Below are 20,782 nucleotides of genomic sequence, written 5' to 3' on the forward strand. Positions count from 1 at the left end.
AAATGGTCTCATTCCTGAAGAGTCAGAATAAGGAGACACATAGTAGACTAGAGGGAAAACAGTTCCTCTAACTTCATTCTGTAAAGGTCGGTCTATATCAATCAGTCTACAAAAAACATGCAGCGTTAGGTGAAAAACATCGAGAAGAGTACTAGGTAAATTTGATGAAAAGGTCAAAGAGAAATGTTATCTTCCACTGGTTAGGCCACATTTAGAATATGCTGCAAGTATATGGGATCCTCACAAAGTTGGATTAATTGCTGAATTAGATTGGGTGCAGTGTAGAAGAGCTAGATTTTTAAAACATTGTTATGGTAAACTCAGTAGTGTATCCAAAATATGAGGGGAGCTAGGCTGGGAATCACTAATGGAGTTAAGGTTAAATTATAGATTAAATCCCTTGCATAAATTGGAATGACGTCTTGTTAGCATGGATGTTGAAAATGTATTATTACCCCCATCGTTCTACAGTAGGAGAGATCATGTCAATAAAATTTGAGAGATTAAGTGTAGAGCAGATAAAATTTAAGATGTATTTTTTTCCACGAATGATAAGGGATCTTAATAACATTGTCTGACGGCAGTAGGGTCATGCTCGGGTAAAAATTATTCTGGTGTGTGTTCACCCCCTGGCAGTGGCTTGCAGGGCACATAAATAAATAAAAAAAGAGATATGTTGCCTCTCCTGATGCATAACTTACAAACATAGCCCACCTAGTGTGGACATGGTAATGAAATTATTAATGAAATCTTTGTCATTTTTTTTCATAAGATTCATTTTATTTCTCTATGATTTCCAAGAATTCACCTTATATCAATCTGGGCTAAGATATTTCTATGGGTATCCACATTTCTTCTTGATTACCACATGAAATCCACCTCATTTCCACACAAGTCTTTCGTGGCTGTTTCTACGAAAAACTTCTCTTTTGAGGACTGAATTCGCAAAAAATGCATCCCTGCTCATAAAAAATAATTCCGCTGTTTGAAGAGAATTTCCCTGTATTCGTGGAACACTCCCTCTCACATTCCGCATTATTCACTTTGTGTAATCGGGGTAAAACAAAAGATTCAACTTTCACCAATTAACCTCCTCTGGTGGATCTGATATGAACGCCAGCTTGTTCCCTTTCCATGTTGCTTCCTAGGAAGGTTCATAGGTTAGTAACAAGAAAATGCACAGCTCGAACGAACGTATTTGAAACTGGAATACTGTAGTCCAAACGGAATTACTGCCAACAGTCATGTGGTCAATCAAGATTGGTACTAAATAATACAATTTATTGGAATAATTTTTAAGGGTATCTAATATTTTGGCACAATACCTCAATTTTACCTTTTTCCTGAATGTATGAGACAATCATGCATTGGTTAATTAAAAAATGTTTATAAAACACCAAGGATAAACCTTAAATGATAGCGAAGTTATTGATGCTAATTTAGTTTATGTGCCTGTTTCGTGTAATACTTCTATTAATGGTGTCATAAACTCGACAATTTAACTCAAAGGACGTTCGTGAACTTTTGGTGGAAACCCGATTTACATGATCCAAGAAAAAAATGTCATTCTTAGTTCGCGCCATTGGCTGGCGTTCGCGTTGCCTAGCGATGCCACCAAATTATGAGCTTATGTGAATGAAAATATCCGACTAAAACACCAAATACTTAATAATTCCGATGTATCATACGAGTTACAATAATTCACGTGAATTTGAATATTTACTGACCTTATACGAGAAGAATTTCCAAATTTATTTGATCTCGTAGCTTAAAGATCCTATAGCAGAAAAGATTTCAAGAACCAGGATTTTCTATTTTCGGAACTCTTGGATTCTCAAAAATGCGGGAAGAACAAGAAAACGAAGAAGTAGTTTATAAATTGATATCTCCGGAGAAAAAACAATATGTAAAGTCTCCAAGGTTAGTGAAGGAATATTAATATTTCGACAAATTCATTTTATTTCTCTAACTGTTATCCTAACTAAGTTGTGCCATTCTGAATTATAGGTACAAATCAAAATTAAGCTATCAAGTTCGGACTGACGTGAATAAAGGTTCTCATAAAACTATGGGTTATGCCTCTGTTCCTCTTCATCGACCATCGTCATATTTACATAAGCGCGCAAGAATATTTCCACCTCGTCCTAAGATAGGTTTGTGCATTTTTTTACATTTAAAGTAAAGAAATACATCTAGCAAACTCGAAGGTACATCCATATAACATGACAGCCAGACTCCCTACTTGTTATGGTAATTTACAGTCGTTCATCACTTTAAAGTGGACATACCTTCTTAATTCCCGGAGGATATTTACATCATTTAATAAGGGACCTACCCATTTATGCTCTTTGATATATCAATTTATTCATTCGAGTACCCTTGTACATAATACAAGTATACATTATTTATCACTGGCTCGATTGTTATAGATGCCATAAATATGTAATACCTCCTCTGCTTTAGGACTCCCAGGCAATACTCTTCCATTACGACAATGGGATTTGGGGTAGATATCATTAAAACACCATTATAGTTGGAATAGTCCAGTAATTGGACCACGCTACTGATGAACTTATAAAGTAAAAGTTGCTTTCTTAGTTTCTCCTAAAGTACCGAATCGAATGCAAACTTAAATCTAGCAGGATTCCAAACTGGATGTATGAAAATGGTGGAATTGTAGCTACGAGGCTGTTGCCCTGTTGGCTAAATTCTGGCTTGCACACTTGAAAAGGCAAGGTGGACTCCGCAAAACTGCACTTGTCCTGTGGTGGATGTTACCAAGATGGCATAGTTTCATTACTTAGCGATTACTTACTGCAATTTCAACTATCCAGTTTCAGCTGATTATTGTATAAGTCTATACCAGAAATTACCATGACTATTATAAATTGTAGGATTAATAAAGATAAATCACAAATTTTTACTAACTTAAACCAACTCTCCACAAATACACCAAATAATGCTGACACCATTCAATGTATCTCTCCCTACAAGTTTAATTGTATTTATTGGTGAAAATGGTTGGATTACTACTTACATAGTTGTAATAAATTGATTTTCCCGACCAAATGTGAAGAAACTTGAAAATTAGTGTTCCTATAACTAATTGTTTTTAGGTAAGTACTTTTTTACTTTTTGTCATCTTTTGAACATCATATTATGACAAATATTGACAATAAAATAAATGATGCATGGGTAGCAGTTTTCTGTGATTTTTTCCCTTAAGAAGTAACTTTACCCAATGATAGCCATAATTTACTACAAATTCAGCCTGATGTCTCATGTTAAGGGGTCATAAATGAGGAAGTACCTTGGTATATGCCACCTTTTTCCAAACCCTGTGTATTCCCTCCTTTTTAGCAGCCCAAAAACCAACAAAAATACATAAAAATTATGGGATTCCTACCAAAAAATAGAATAAAACCAGGTTGATTGAAAGCACATGAACTCTGCCTTAAAAAATAAACAACTTTTCTGTAAATAAAAGCTTTCAATAGAACTTAACCACTCAAGCAATTTCATTCCATAGATACTACCAACATTTTGAAAAAACCTTGCCTGATAATGTCAGTTCATGACAAAACCTAGGGCATGCAACCTTTTTATGTAGGTTGTTCTTTCTGTTAAGAATGTGAAGCATTTTCATAAACAACTACACCAAGTTACATATGAAGCCATTTCATAATACAGCAGTAGTAAGTAGAGAAATTCTTTTTTGAGTTTGGTTTCATAATGCCTATGATCTAACAGGTTACAATATCACCTGCCAACTCCTACAAAAGGGTAGATAATTGTTCTCCAAAGGATTTTTGTCCAATATTTTTATGATTTCATTCAGTCCATTCCTATTGTCCTGGGCTGTTTTTAATTAAATTTGAGAAGACTGCTTTCTTAAAATACCATTTTCAGGTTACATGCCAATTTCAGAGCATAGAGTGTAAGAAAAAAGGAAGGAGCAATGGCTGCCACCAATTAAAATGCAATAAAAAGGGGGTTTATGGCAACACCTCAGACTCCTCCAAATAGCTTTTGGACAATGTCCTCTTTCTGTCTTCTCCATTCATCCCCTTAGTTTTCCTTATCTCAAAACTAGTGGTTTGTGCTCTGAGGACGTGGATTAGTTGTTAGACTCTTGTTAGATAAAAAATTGAATCGAATGAGAGAAAGCGCCCAAATACATATAAAATCAACTCTAATGGGCAGTTGGAAAGGAAACTCAGTTTAGTTCACCCCAGCTAATGGTTCAGAGGGCTGAAGGAATAGAGTCATATAGCTTAGGGCTGATTCTTACTTAATTCCTGGGTTCTGTTTCTAAAAGCTGCAAATCAGTTTATAAGACCTTATATGTTGCTCATTTTGACCCTTCTAATTAAAAGACTTCATTTGAAAACTATCACTCCACCTAATTGTCTCTGTAAGTTGGTTTAGTTGAGAATATTTCTTTTTAAATATACAATTTCCTGAATGGACGTAAAGTAAACTGGCTTGTAACATTGAGAATGATCCCTGATGATTTGGTATCAGAGTAAATGCATTGCATTGCAACAACTATTAAAGAAAATTGCTTTTGCAACTCACTATGGTATAACTTTTTATTTGAGAAAAGAAAATATGTACTATATATTGAACTCGGAGACAGAAAATCCCCATTTTTAAGTTAATGGTTGGCCATGTCAAAATGTTTATGTGGTAACATTCGGTGATAAGAATGTCAGGAAGAAATATATTAATAACTGGGATATGCCACTTGAGATATGATGGGGCATCTTCTGAGAGAGCAGAAATAAGTCATATTTCAATATCCCACTCTTTTCAATTTTTAATGAGCCATTAAACTGCCTCCCAAGTATTCATAAGTATTTAACTTTTAACAAAATGTTTTTATATATGGAATCATAGTGGTAAAAGATTAATTCTGACAGGTCCTTGAGATATCCTTGATCATAGCTTTTCTTTTATACTTCAATTTTTATAGAAGGTGATCATTGCCTAGTTAAAGAAAGAAAACCACAGGTCCCATCTCGTTTTATAAAGACGAAAAAAGAGCATCTGGCTGATGAGAGCAATGAGAAAGAGAACAATGAAGCGGATCATAATGCAGACCATGCCAATGATTTGGATTTAAGTGGTGGAAGGGCATCAAATTATTTCAGAGTGAAAAATAAATTGAATGTTCTTAATGCAAAACCACCCCAAAGAGAATTTAAAATAATTGACAGTTGCAGAGGAGACAGAAAATCTTTGGTGAACTCTGGCCTAGTTCTCAATTATTTGCATAAAAAGGTAATAGTATATTAAGGTTTTACTACTAAACTAATGCTAAACTCTTTCTGTTGTATGTATGTAGTTATTAGTTGTGGGTGAAGAATATCATGATCTGAATCATAAATCCAATTTATAATTGTAATTATCTGAATTGAAATAACCAACATTGAGCAATATCAAAGAATGTTTGTCTGAATATTTACCTAAACACAAATAATGAATACTTTAATCTCACTTAGATCTTTTCTTCTTATGCATCAACTATTTGCAGATTACTAGATATAATTTCTTTCTGCCCATTAAACTTCAGAAACCTACTCCCAACTTTTCATTTTAATAATGCATTTCAAAAAATGTCATTCCTCTCCTCTAATGTAAACTCTGCCCACATTTTTATATGGCAATAAAGCACACCCCTAAATATTAGAAGAGACAATCACAGAGTATCCAGTAAATCTTCCTCCCCAAATGCCTTCCTCCTGATATCTTGACATGCAGCAACCAATGGTGTAAGTTTTGATTATTGCTACCAAGTATATGTTATTTTTTCCCTCCCATCAACAGCCACACCAATTCCAATTAAGTTCCCTGAAATTAGCTTGCATTGTCTAGTTAAATCCTTTCACCCTCCTGGACTAAATCTTTTCCACTAGCTAACACTTTCGTCTCCTGTTCCCTCAACAACCAATCGTTCGTAATACACACCCATCTGCTTATCCTTACCCCTTCCCCAATATCCCCTCATCTCCCTGTTAGTTACTCCTTGGCAATGGCAAAAAATATTCTACTATATTTAAAAATTGAAACATTGAACAGGATGGTTGGAAAAGACTAACAAGGATGCAGAAAGGATTGGTAATAGCAGATGTAATCAACAAAAGGGAGAAATGTAGAAAACTGGTAGATGGCACAAGATTTACTGAAGACCATCCAAAACATAGAACAAACAGGATGTGGATAGCTTGATTGTATCAGGTTAATTTAACTACAAAGTAGACCTCGCCTCAGTTAGATCCATGTAGTACCTATATGACTTCAAAGACGACATATTCCTACCATATTTAACTTATGTGGGCTACTTGGATATTGACTTAAAACATTTTATAATATCTTAACAAAGCTACCCTTGGGCCATATATCCATACGGTGATCTGCAGTTTATCTTAAATTCCATTATGTTGGTCTTCTAAGTTTTGTTAGAGAAAATGACAATAGACACTATGCTGGTCCTGATATATTTTGCTAATTCCTTTTATCCCAAATATGTATAATTTATTATGGGCATCACTAGCTGCTTTGCTGTATCTTTTCAATACCTCCACTGCTCACAGTTTATCGAGTATTTTTGTTATTAATTGACTCAAGTTCAGCAGCATTTTATAGCAGATTTTTGCTGTACCCCATTTATAAACTACCCGTACAATATTAATTGACTAAAAAATGTACAAAATACCAATTTATGACTAATCAATTGAATGTTGAAATCCCTATGTTCCTAGGATAGAAGACTCAAGAATACACATTTTTTCAAAACTCTAAATGTTACTGTTAAAGTGGTCAGTAACTGGTATCAGTAACTATTTAACTGGTTAATATCCATTACAATTCAATTATAAAGCTAAGCTATTTCAGTTGCTTCCTTCCATAGGATTATGGAAGACTGCCAAAATACCTTCTCAAGATACGCAAGGAAGAAGAAAAACGTCTGGCCACTCAAAAGCAACATTTGGAAAGAAGACAGTCAGTGATGTGCATTGAAGGAGAACCAAGAAAACAGCTTTTGGAGGTACGTACTTTTGTCTTCTCTTTTGAGGTGAGAAAGTAGCAGTAAGATCAATGACTGTTAGCAGGTGGTCGGTAATTGCCCTTGGGAAACACCTCTTGGTAAGGCTTTTCAGGATAATAGAAAAGTTGTTGTTAATATAATTCTGTTAAGATAATATTTATTTTTTCCAATAATCTTTCTCAGCCCTAACTTTCCATCTACATCCCAATGTTTGTGTGCATACGTAAGACTTTATATATTTTAATAAATAAAGTCTTACGTACACACGTACATTAAGACTTAATTAGGCGAGATTGAAACTTATAGTTCTTTCTTCCACCTAACCCTTAGACACGACAAAGAAGACACTTTTATACACCCAAGCCCTAAGTTGAGGAAAATTCACCTAGGTGGGAATCGAACCCGCAACCTCTGGGTTGGCAGGTGAGGACATTACCCTGCTGCCACCGGGGCCAGCACTTTAAGACTTAAGGATGTACACAACAAAAATACATTTATTTGCCCCTCCTAAAAAACCACAAATTAACACTAGACACTACAATAAGTCCCTCTTCAATTCTGCATACTTCTTTCCTACCTTCATGTCATTAAACATGTCTATCCTATCCATTCCTTGCTTGCCTAATCTTCTTCCCTCTATTACAGTCTTCAACACCCCATTCCCAAACAAAACTCTCCGAATACAACCTACCTGCCCGCTTTGGATTTTTCCCAACAACCCTTTCTTCTCTCCTCACCATGCCTAGCACTTTCTTGCTTGGTTTCCTTTTTCAGTCCATTTCTCCTTTTCCACGCTCGCATTACAAAAGCCTCTAATCTACGTCTATGTTCTGGCTTCAATGACCGTGTTTCCACACAGTACAAAACAACACTCCATACTAAAATTTTTGACCATCTGTTTTGAAACTTGCTTACTCTACGTCCCCGTCATCAATAACATCAGAACTATATTTCCCCGTCATGCCTGGAATAAAAACTATTTAGGACTATTCAATTATACTTCATTCTGAAGATGTAAGGGAGTATGCCTTCTGCATTAAGATTACCAAATAAGTGAAAACTCAAGGAGGCATATGCCATGCATGACTATTGGAATTACCCTAAAAAATTTCATTCCCTGTAACTAGCTGGCTATCACCTTCCATAGTCTGAACAACCAGTATTTAGGTGCCATGTCTTCCAAAAACATTTGTGGTCAATAATATGATTTTTATTCTAATGGCTACTCTCTTGAATAGCACTGTATTGCTTCACCCAATCAATTGGTATTAAATTTTTGATCCATTTCTTGCATTGCCATGCCATTGCTTTTTTATTTCCCTGGATTCCCTTGGGGTTCTTGAGCCCCTTGACTTTTCACAGGGTTTCCCTGGGGTCAAGCCAACACAGTTAGCACAACACCATTTATTTCACATTAATCCAAAGACAGCACTTTGGCCTTTTAATAATTACATCACAAAGACAATTACAAACACCCAAGATCTAGGTGGAGATAAACCCAACTAGGCAGAAATTGACCCCGTGGCCTGTGGGTTGGCAGGTTAGGACATTACCTCATTGCCACCTTTAGATTTAGGAGGCATACACATTACTCTCCTGACTAACCTGCTGTAATGTCTACAAAGTCTATTCCGGTGTTCTTCATGCAGCAGGCATTCGAGAGGGAATCGCTCTTTTCCCAAAAATTCATCTCTACACACTTTTTTAAGTTGAATTCCAATTGACAAGTGTCGCAACTATGTTGAATAGCATTAAGGTCAGCTGATAAAACTGCTGTATCCTCAGGAATATGGATCTCTCTGTAACCCACTGCATTTTTGACAAATAAACATATATTACCAATGGCTACAGAGTCAATGTCATTAATGTAAAGAAGGAATAAAAGAGGCCCAATAAAACTTCCCTGGGGAACACCTGAAGTGACTTCTACTGCACTCTATCTACGACTACTCTTAGTACCTGAGCGTTAAAAAATTCTTTAATCTAAGCCACGATATTTTCATCTGTGCCATATGCTTCCAGTTTTGTGGGTAGTTTACAATGTAGTACTTTGTTGAAAGATTTCTTAAAATCCAGAAAATCCATGTCCACTGGAACATTGCTCTCTCCTGAAATAAGGATATCATGAATGAAAAGACAAAGTTGTATCCGACAGCATCTACCCTTTCAGCAACCATGCTGAACTAAAGTAAACTACTCAAAAAACTAGTAGCATAAGGCATAGATAAAAGTATCCTGGGCTGCATTAAAGAATTTATGAATAGTTGCGTACGAAAAGTAGTCATAAATTGAGCAAACTCAAATGCAGCAGTAGTCACTTTAGGTGTTCCCTAGGGATGAGTTATTGAAACTTTTTTATTTATTCCTTCTTTACATTAATGACATTGGCTCCATAGGCACTAGAAAGAAAAATTAATTTGCCGATGATGCAGTGGTTTACAGAGATATAGGCAGTACAGGTATCACGAAAACTTATATAGCTTATTTTGGGATGAAATAATAACAAACATTTATCAGATGAATCCAAATGATTTCTTATAACCCTAGAAACATAGCCTTGATAATGACCAATAGACTGGTGCAATCACTTGATCAATAATTGTAATGGCATAGCTGTTTTGATTTGATTCAATGGTCTGCTTAATCATACTATAACTTACCTATACTATCATTAATTAACACAATAATCAGGAATCTCGCTGTCAGGATAAAATGAATTTTACACAACACTGTCATAGCCAGCACTGCTGTTACTTATGCATGATTTGTGATTAATGCAGATATTTCTGATGTGAATAATCATATTTCCTCAAAAAATACGTAACATTTGATTCCACTGATTTTATCCAACATATATGCGAAGGAAGTCACGAAAAATTAAAACAGAAAAACATATATACTTCTATGATGGGTTCGCTCTGGTTTAATGCATAATGATATGAGTATGTAATTCGATATTCCTGTAGAAGCTTAGAATGCAAGTTAATGGTGTGAATTTTTTTAAACTGATGCATAAAATATATACTATTTTAAGTTTCACTAAATTGATTTAAATGAAGATAAATAGATTTGGGACTAAATAGTAATATATCAATTTTAATGCATAATGATATGAGTATGTAATTCGATATTCCTGTAGAAGCTTAGAATGCAAGTTAATGGTGTGAATTTTTTTAAACTGATGCATAAAATATATACTATTTTAAGTTTCACTAAATTGATTTAAATGAAGATAAATAGATTTGGGACTAAATAGTAATATATCAATTTTTATAGCATGTAGTCAAAATGAAAATATTTGTACAGCAAGTTATAAAACCATCACGGTTCACCAAAGAAATCATGTAGCCACCAATCGGGGAAGCACCAGTTTGCGATCGAAAAGAAATAAAAAAGTACTCCTAATTTGAGTGGCAATTTGCATTATATTAAGTAAGAAAGAAATCTTCACACGTTTTTCTTCAACACCTAATATGCCTCATTTACCTCGAAAAAATAAAATGCCAATAGGTTAAAGAGGCTATTTCTCTAATTTTTCATTGCAGGGCTTGAAGAAAGACTGGTTTCAATTGCAGACAGCATTCCAAAAACTTCCCATGATGATAGATACCATCCCCAAGATAAAGAGGAAGCTGACACTTGAGAAGGAGCTTACCCGTTTGGAAAGAGATATTGCTATTATTGAAAAACACCCAGTTATAATTCTGTGCGATTCTACGCCATGAACTAATTATCTGAACGACTACTTAATATTAATTTCATAAATGTGTAACCTATGGTCATGTGCATCTGTGCAACAAGGAAAAATCGAGTAATTTCACGGTAGCCTCACCAATGATGTCTGTGTATTTGAATAAAATACTTATTATCAATAATGTCTTGGATAAAAATTATCTAAATCATACCTAGTAGTTGGAAATACTACTATTGATCTGCTCCTCCAATTGATATTAACAACTTCCATTGTGTATTCGTGAAAATCTTTTAATTAAACAAGGATATAATTTGGAAAATTCCCAAGGAAACAAAAACAGCTGTATTCTCCAGTCAAAACGAAATAATGACCTGAGTACACTTTCTTCAAACTTAATTCATATCCTCCGCAAATTAGCGAATTCAAAGAAACTTCATTCCTCGGCTTTTCATGCTTATCATTATTCAATTATTTTTTAAAATGGAGAAACAGCATCCGGGGCTGTTCTTTGCCTCAAAGATGGAAGTAATCGTGAGCCACATGTGTTGATATTGTGTTATTTATTAAAATGCGTGCTTAATGAGGAGCAGGTACTCCTACAGAACAGATGGCAGATAGAAAATTATGCAATTGAGTTCGTTAACTTGCGCTGTCTCGAAATTTTCCGTGCTAATGCTACAAGAATGCGGGGAGTTCCTGAACGGTAGGATATACTTTTATAGTTCATGGAAACTGTCATTGTTCAATTCTTGGACTCTGTCATTACTTTTATTTGTTGTGGCATAAATATTGTTCCTACGAATACAATATTTTAGCATGCACTTGTAAAATAACTTCGGCATTTGCTTATCATTGTCCACCCGAAGTAGAAGGAACTAGATATAAACACTCCTTAAAGTTGTGAAATGTTTGTGATATATTCATATCAATATGTTGAATATGCTCTGCTGCCACAGTCAGCTGAATAAAATTTCTCCTGATATCTGAAATGATTCAGCTTCTCAAATGAGAAGTTCTTAACTTTGCGAAGTGATGTAAATGGTTAAGTGAATCATAGGAATTGTGAAATACTTCAAACTTCCGTAACTTAGGCAAAATGGTTTAAAATTTAGGCATATTGTTTTATTGCGTTTGCTAACCGCGCAGTGCTCACTTAATAAAAACTTTTATATCTCCATTTTAGGTTTTATATTGGATGTAAGCTATAGTCGTGTGTTCATACTTCATCATGGACAGCCTAAGTAGTGTAGGTGGTAGACGCAGAGCAGTTACCAAACACTACTCTGCTGAGGATCAAGCACTTGATCAAATAGCCCGAGAGGTAAGTGGATTAGTGCCAAGATCTTCTGTTTGAAGATTTTTCATTGTGGTATTCTATTTCCTGGTTGAAATGCGATATTACAGTCGATCGCTCAAAGCCAGTTTTCAGCTGTTGGTATTGCTTAATGCAGTTCTAACAGTGTAATCTTTAGATTTCATTTCAAGCATAGTTTATTACTGTTACATGTATTGCAATTGTGTGAATATTGGAAGGCCTTAAATATACGTTGAGTAGTGTTACCGTGGTATGTAACAGTAGTATGTTATAGTGATCAGAAAAGCACTTGATAATCTTACTCATTACTGGGTTTGGTCTTAGTATTAAATTTTTAGATAGGTGTAAATGATTATTTTTCCCTACAATGAAAGAGAAGACTTTCAGCAAATCGCAAGAGGTTAGCTAGTGATTCATTATAAGTTTGTACACCTTCCGTCGAGTGTTATTTTTCAACTACTTACATCCAAGTCCGGATGTTTCTTCAAAAGTCTTATTTAGCCGCACCTCACGTGTTACTCAAATGAATTATCTCAACTGAAATGATAGACTTCCAGGGAGTATTCTTTGAGAGAGGCTTCCAGAGAATAAGTAAGATTTCAGAAGTCTTAAGGTAATATTAAATAAAATCTTAGACGTGTACTACATAATGGGCTTCCGAAGGACTAGAAATATACTTATACTGTAGCATTTTAATTTTAAAACGATGTTAGAATCAATTCTTAGCTGTGAAATATCAGCCATCTGGATAGCCTTCTTCAAATTAATACCATTCTTAATAATTGTCTGGCTAGCGTTTAAGTAGGATACTGAATTTTAGCTGTGAATTTTTCTCATTTGAATGATTTCATTTGCTCCAAATCTATTATGACAAAAATGAATAGTTTTCTCATTCTACTATAAATTAGTATTCAAAACCCTTTTTCTGGTTGAGGAGGTAGTGTTAATAGGTTGTTTGTTTCATTTAAAAGGATTAAAACATTATGAATTAGAGCAAAATTAATGAAAGACTTTAATAAACCTTCAGATGTATATTTGATGATGCTTAACAAATGTATCAGGGAATGATTCTCATAATTTTGTCCAGGAATACTTTCACTTCGTTGACATCACCTTTACATATGTGTATAACATCTGTAGGCTTTATTAAACAAAGAAGTGATTATCCCCTTCAAGGAAATTTCAGTTAATCAGTCAATGATCTATTATAATTAAATTATCTATAACCAATTCAGGGTAGATTGCACTTGTAAATTGTTAATTATAAAATAACTAAAAGGTTAACCAACGCCATGTATTTCATTCCAGTTTTTGTTACTTAAGTTTCAGTTTGCATTAAAATGTTTTAAAGTATTTCCCTGATAAATCTTGCTACATTAGAAGACTGAAAGAAAGAAATGCCTGCCTGTGATTAAGTTAAAAAATTTGAAGTGTAACATGTAAACGAATTTAACTGTTTTAACTGTCCTAAAATAATCTTCCTCTTAGCCAATGTTTTGGTGCTCCAACGAGCTTCAGTTAAAAATTACCCTATAGGATAAATATTATTAATTATCTTAATTTACTTCCTTCAAGAAGATGCGGGTTCTTCAGAAATTAGGGCATTGAAAAAGATAATCCTTCAGTGCTTCCAGAAATTTAGGAAGATTCTCCCCTGTGAAAGTTCTTAAAAGAGTCACCATGTTTCCTATTTTAAAGAGTAAATAAAATCTTTTCACACGCTACTGTAAAAAAATGCTCAGAATTGATGCTGAGTTTCCTAGGTTCTGCAGTTGTCAGTGTTAGCTAGTGGCGTTTGAATAGCTTATACTTCTCGTAACCCATCTATCTGTAGAGCCAGATGATCAGTATTGTCAATTGTAGTATCACCATAGTCCATGTTCAAAGCATAAAGAGGTGCTCATACCTCCTTCAGTTGCTCCTTATAATCATTGGTCTCACATTTTTTTAAATATGTGAAAGAGGCTAATGATATAAAATTTTTATATGATAAAATTTTTAGTTTCAATTTGATTTTCAATTCACATGTCATGGAAAAATGAATTAATTATATTAACATCTATAAATATTCTCTTCTTCAGAAGTATATGCTTCAGCTATGAAGAAGTTTGCATTGCACTGTGTGTATGAAAAATCACAGCTGTAAACATGACCAAGTCAATGTAGTCTGTAATAACTTGTTCTCAATGGTGTATGATTTGTTGTGCCATTGTTACCATAGAATGAATTATTGTCTACATCTGTAGCTGTTCGATTGTAACCACTACAGTCAGCCATTAATAACATGGCTGCCCTCAATAGTCCGCTGAATAGATGGGTCTATTTATAGTGAAGTTAATTTTTACTCAGGAGGAGACATGTCTAAACATCAATCCAGTAAGAGTCATTGGATGGAGAAAGTAGGGGGGGCTAGTTTCTTATTTGATACTTGAGTAGATAAGCTTGTTGGTTACATCTGCTAATTGGCCAACATTCTTAAGTTGGATCTGCCTAAATAAAATTATAGTTTCTTCACATGACAGGTAGCTAATACATGCCTCTCAAGTTTACCCCCTCGCACATGCTGTCATTGACAAGGTTATTAGCAAGTGGACAATAAAAATGTGTGGTCGTTTGCACCTGAGTTTTTTATTACTTAATATGCATTTTATATGAAGTGGTTATCATGATTTTTCAAACTCAAAATTGAATTTGAATTTTGATATGCACATGCATGCAGATTCATTGCTTGCTGCATTTTCATATTTCTTTGATTATTTTAGTGATTTATTGTGGACAACTTCCTTCAATACATTATGAGCTATTGTGTTTTCCCCAGGTGCAAAACAAAACATACTACCTTGATCAAAAATTTCCCGGAATTTATTCAGAAAATTAAAAATACAAGTTTATTCATCTAAATCTATATTGTCCCCTTCAAAGTAATCCCCATCGACTGCAACACACTTATGCCAGCGCTTGATCCAATCCTCGAAACATTTTTTATATTCGGTTTTCGGTATGTCCATCAGTGCTTCCTGCGATTTTTCCATTACTTCCTCTCGGCTGCTAAAACGCGTTCCCCGTAATGGTTTTTTAACTCGATTGAACAGAAAGAAGTCACAGGGAGCCAAATCAGGTGAATTCGGTGGCTGTTGGATGGTATTTGTTGCATTTTTCGTCAAAAAATTGTCCATCAGTGCTTCCTGCGATTTTTCCATTACTTCCTCTCGGCTGCTAAAACGCGTTCCCCGTAATGGTTTTTTAACTCGATTGAACAGAAAGAAGTCACAGGGAGCCAAATCAGGTGAATTCGGTGGCTGTTGGATGGTATTTGTTGCATTTTTCGTCAAAAAATTACGAATAATGATAGCACTGTGCGACGGTGCGTTATCATGGTGCAAAATCCACGAGTTTTCTGCCCACATTTCTGGTCTCTTTCGGCGAATTGCTTCACGCAAACGTCTCATAACGCCCAAATAATACTCTTTGTTTACTGTCTGGCCTTCTGGCAAAAATTCATGATGCACTACACCGTTGTAATCCATGAAAACCGTCAGCATTGCCTTCTTTTTTGACTGAAAACGACGTGGTTTTTTTGGTCTCGGCTCATTTGGTGAACGCCATTCACTTGCCTGATGTCTGGATTGCGTGTCGTACTCATAAACCCACGTCTCGTCTCCAGTAATGATCCTTTTGATGAATGTGGGATCGGATTCAGCCTCGCAAATCATGTCTTTTGCGACGTCAACACGGTCTCTTTTTTGCATGAAATTGAGGCCAACTTTGCTGCTACACGACGGAAACCCAAATCATTAACCACAATGTCTTGGGCGGATCCATAGGCAATGTTCAAGTCCTCCGCTATTTCTCTGATGGTTAATTTGCGGTTATTGACCAACATTTCTTTTACTTTATCAATTTTTTCACCGACTTTCGATGTCGATGGTCTGCCACTGCGTTCATCATCTTCGATTGACTCACGACCACTTCTGAACCGCTCGTGCCACTGGTAAACGACCGTTTTTTTAGAGAATCGTTGCCGAAATACTTTTCCAACATTTCCAACGTCCGTGCGCCACTAAATCCGTTTTTTACACAAAATTTTTAATACAAGTTCGTTGTTGCAAATTTAAATCCATTTCTGAAATTGTAAAAAATCGCCAACACACACAGAGATAGATGTACTCTTGGCTACGTAACTTTTGCAAATGTCAAGTTATGACACTAAGATTTAAAGGGAATATCAACAACAGATGTACCAATTTAACAAAAAAAACAGAACTCAAATCGGAACGATGGGAGCGCCACACGGTGGTTATTCCGGGAACTTTTTGATCAAGGTAGTATTTGGTCTTAGGACAAAATGATTCACATCATGATATCCATATTTTCAATAGCACTTGGTAATTTTTCGTGTTGCTTAGGCTGAATTTAGCTAAATTTTCTCCCTCTTCAGCTCCCCTTCTTGCTGGTCTTCTGGAAGCACACTAACTTTCTCTCATTTTGTGTTTCAAAACAGTCTACTCCTATTTAATCCTGCATCATTTATTTGTACTCCCCAAGATATTTGGGGAGGCAAAAGAGACCTTACTCACCTGGTAAGATGGGACCGTAATGTTTCAAAGGCTTGGCCCTACCAGACCAAAATGTATTTAAATCATTTCCAAACGTTCTCTCTTTCATCTACATAGAGAAAAACATGACATCACACACCTTGCTTTACCCAAATGGCTAACTTTGCCACTTGGCTGTCCAGTGTGAAGAAAAACGTAGAACAGTGGTGACCTATTAATGCTTGAAGGATTTTTAACGCCTTAAATCTGGCTTTTAGACGATTGCTGTGGAAATGTAGGGATATATTTTTATCATTAGATGCATGCATGGTGAATGTGTGGAGAGTTTTTTTTAGGGAAGTATGATTTGGAGTCCTAATCCAGCCCACATTACAATTGAAAGTGTGTGTGTGGCCCACAGTCCGAAAAGGTTGGGTAATACTAGCTTATGATGGGGCATATGACAGAGTGAGATGTCTATTAACTAGGTAATCCTCAAACTCACATTGCGCATAGGTCAGTCAGCCCCCTCTGTTCATCCAGTACCAGGCCTAATGCCTCCTTCCCCTTAGTTTTTGGGTAAGTTTAGTGCTGTTTTAGTAGTTTATTTTGTTAAAATATAGCTAGGAGTGAATATAATGGTGGTTCAATTGGGATGGGTTGAGGATCAAACTAAGATCCCTCATCAGGTTAAGGAGTCGATGTTGCTCTAAAGGCACACCCAGGGCGCACACTCTCGAAAGCACTCATGTCACAGATAGTGTGAAGGTAATCACTCAATTTAGGAGGATCCACAATGGCATTGTTGAGCTGGATACCAATATGTCCAATTGGTCCTTCCTAGACTCGGTGATGTTTGTCACCACCTCCTTGATGATTCAGAGCAAAAGCTTGACCAACTGCAAGGACAGCAATATCAAATTAATTCATGGTAATATAATAAGATATTTATGAGCCACCATCTCTTTCAATGCTCTTAGCTCATCCCTTTGTTCAAACATAGATATTCTACCATAAAATGTCAAAAAAAGGGTGGCAAAACAGCCTGAGCAATAGTTGACTGGGTGCAGTTGTATACATTAGAGCCAGATAAGCCTCTTAACTCAGGAATGAAAATTTGGGAAAAATATATTACCTTAATAGCCAGATTTCTTTTCTTCTCCTGAATTATAGTCATCTACATTTTCACTGGGATGTTTTATTTTCTGCTATCATATTCATTCTAATTATATAATTTGGTGTAAAAATCCAAATATTGTTTTGAGTTTTTATGAAAGTCCCATTCCTCTTTAATTTGTAAAACAAACACCAATACTATCACATTAAAAGTCAAATTAACACTTGCAAATGTGAGGATGTTTTAGGATGCTTCAGAGACGGAGAAGGGGAGGAGATATGCCATCTTATGTAAGTTTTTAAAATTCAGAGTACATCCCTAAATGTTAATTTGAGAAAAAATCTAAATACTTAGAGGTTGCACTCAAATGATAGCGAGGCACAATGATGGTCATTAAGCTAATGCCATTTTGTTTGATTTGAAGGTGTTAAGTGTGCCAATTTATTTAGTAGAAGATTTCAGGAAAGATTTTATATAGCCTTAATCAATCCTATCAAGCAAAGTTAACGATGTAGTCAGGTTGTTATCTAGGACTTTCAGGTCATCAGTCACGCTGGTAAAACTGACATCTTTCGATGACTTGTATATAGCTGACATAGTTTCTGATGGCAGTAATTAGTTCCCATAATTTAAATTAACCCTAACATTTTATAGTTAGCCAAGTGCATTTATTAAGATATATAGAACACTTAAATAGCCTTTCCAGGTCTAAACATTTTACATTTACATTACTGATTGTCAGATATTGCTAATCCTGGAAATAGTTCACAATTTAGGTTATTAAATAACAGGAATGATTTACTTAGCCACTTTCCATCTTTGAAAATATCTAATGCTGCAATACACACTCACAGTGAAACATCAGTAGTGATGAACTCACCAGTTAAAAATCTAGTTTCTTTGTATTATTGTTTCTCTCTTCCTGTAATATCTTAACATCTTACATATTTAGATAGTCCCTAATAGATATGTATCTAAAATTTAGCCTCCTCATGTTCTAGTCAATGGCCTTAGCGTAATGTTGCATTTTTTTAAAGATGCATTCTCCACATTGATCATGTAAATTCTTCTCTCTGAATCAACTTGGGATCATATATGTCACACATCACTCACACATTTGTTACATTGTTGAACTTATCACACATGTTAATAGCTGTCATAAGTATTCTTCATCATAGTTCCAGTTGGTTCCAATTTAGCCCCCATCCTCACTTTTTATTTCTTGTTTATTTGTGTTCATATTAACCTCGAATTCTTTTCTAAGTTTTGAATGCACAATTTTTACGTTTTATTTTTACTATATTCCCTTTTTAAGATTTTCAAGCTACTAACAAAGCTATACTCAAAATCATGTTGAATATGTATTTAGAAAAGTGTCACAAGTTGGCAGTTTGCCAGGTAGTAACATACATTGTTACAATTAATTATTCATAAAATTCACATTACATTTAATTTTACATGCATAAAATTTCACACATATGCAATTATTGTATAAACTTTTTACATCTTATTTTAAATGTCTTATCTTAAATTTCATTACTTGGGAAGGGCTGGAATAGTTTTGCAGGTAGACTTCCAGTCGATGATAGTTTTATGATAAAAAAATTGCACTTTTCCGCAGATGTGTGCAAATGTGTAAACTGCAAATTTGTTTTTCTCATGATGTCGAACTTCCAAGTATAATTGGCCTGAATCTGTTGAAATGATAGTTTTGTTGAGAGATGCATATTTTTTTTGTATTTGTTCTTAGCATCTGGCATTTCATCTTGTATTCAGTATCATTTCTCCGTATAGTGTTGGATAATGTGGATGGTGTCTTAGGAGGAAAGGTGCTGGAGCAGGGGTAATTTTGAAGGGTATACATGTGCATAGGTACCTGGAGGTACGCTAGGTACATGTGCACAGGTATGCTAGATGTCTTGTGTTGTCATTTAGTTTTTGATCCCTTTTTAATACTGTGAAACCCTTGTTTTCAACATGTATGCGGGAAAGAGGCAATAAGAGTAAATCATATGAAAGTGTTCTTTGTCGGAAGTGGAAGCATAATTGTAAAGAAATATGTATACCATAATTTTAATTATTTTACCTATCTTGACCTTTGCTAAAAAACACGGTTTTGCTATCTTTGTATGCACTACACTAAAAAATAAGTCGAAGCTTTGTGAGATTTCTTAGCCATATATTTTGTCTATTACAAAAAATGTGCCATCGCTCATGGAATACTCACTCTAAATGAAAGTCTTAACTCTAGGAAAATTTTTTATTTAGGTGTGCAATTTTTTGCGGCAATTATAGTTCCAAAACTGTATATGTTGCACAGCCGGAGACGGCAGATATTTTTCAGTGGTTCCCTGATCCCTACTTGAGGTGCTTTGTGGAGGGCACTTTTAGTGAGGACGCCGTCCGTCGAATGGGACGTTAAGCTGCGCATCCCTTGAAGCCCTTCGTGACGAGTAGGTCGACGCCGGGTTTCTCTTCACCTTTCATCCTTTCCTGCCCATCCCAAATGGCGCAAATGACCTGAGCTGTCGGTCTCCTCCGATAAAAACTACTATGTTGCACAGGGTAGTATTCATTTCGGAAGCCTGTAAATAGTCACTAGTTCGACGTTAAAAGAAGAGGGTAGGGAAGTTCGTTTGGTTGATACTCAACACCTAACATTCTCATAGCATGGAATAGATACACGCTGTGCCGACAGGTCGATGAGGAATAGGGATCTGCAGTAAAAAGCCGAAATCCCGTCCCCCGACGAAGAAAATGTTTGGAAGAAGACCACGTTTGGACATTAGGCTCAGTCGCTCAAAGCCATTTTCTTCGGACGACTTGAAATGCTTCTTATTGTCGTGGGCGAGCTGGTGGTTGCCAGCGTCCTTGCATTTGCGAAAAGTGAGTTGCGACAATGTGACGACGTCTACAAAACGAGTATGTTGATAAAAATACTTCTAATTTTGGAAGCAGGTGGTAACGTTACACGTTTCAAAAAGCTCTCCAAAAGTTTGCGCGAGCGTTTACTTACGCTAAGAATCATTTGTCTGCATTTAAGGAAATGAAAGCAGCGACTATCATGAGT

The 20,782-nt window shown here is 35.5% G+C and overlaps 2 protein-coding genes across 2 annotated transcripts in view; both read left to right on the forward strand.

Annotated features, from left to right (window-relative positions):
- The first annotated feature begins 1,840 nt into the window (after positions 1–1,840).
- Positions 1,841–10,866, forward strand: LOC139692116 (enkurin-like). The gene is made up of 5 exons (XM_071590152.1): positions 1,841–1,920; positions 2,008–2,153; positions 4,976–5,283; positions 6,914–7,051; positions 10,597–10,866. Exons 1-5 carry the CDS (start codon positions 1,841–1,843, stop codon positions 10,774–10,776), a joined length of 852 nt encoding a protein of 283 aa, XP_071446253.1. The 3' UTR covers positions 10,777–10,866.
- A 372-nt stretch (positions 10,867–11,238) lies between these two features.
- The window catches only part of LOC139692056 (leucine-rich repeat flightless-interacting protein 2), a 55,621-nt gene continuing 46,077 nt past the window's right edge, over positions 11,239–20,782 (forward strand). Inside the window, exons 1-2 of the mRNA XM_071590079.1 lie at positions 11,239–11,448; positions 11,929–12,066. Coding sequence (XP_071446180.1) covers positions 11,974–12,066 — 93 coding nt within the window. The 5' untranslated portion in view covers positions 11,239–11,448; positions 11,929–11,973. The remainder of the gene's footprint in view (positions 11,449–11,928; positions 12,067–20,782) is intronic.

Source organism: Hetaerina americana, unplaced genomic scaffold, assembly GCF_022747635.1.
Source record: "Hetaerina americana unplaced genomic scaffold, ioHetAmer1.1.p SCAF_4, whole genome shotgun sequence".
Lineage (NCBI taxonomy): Eukaryota > Metazoa > Arthropoda > Insecta > Odonata > Calopterygidae > Hetaerina > Hetaerina americana.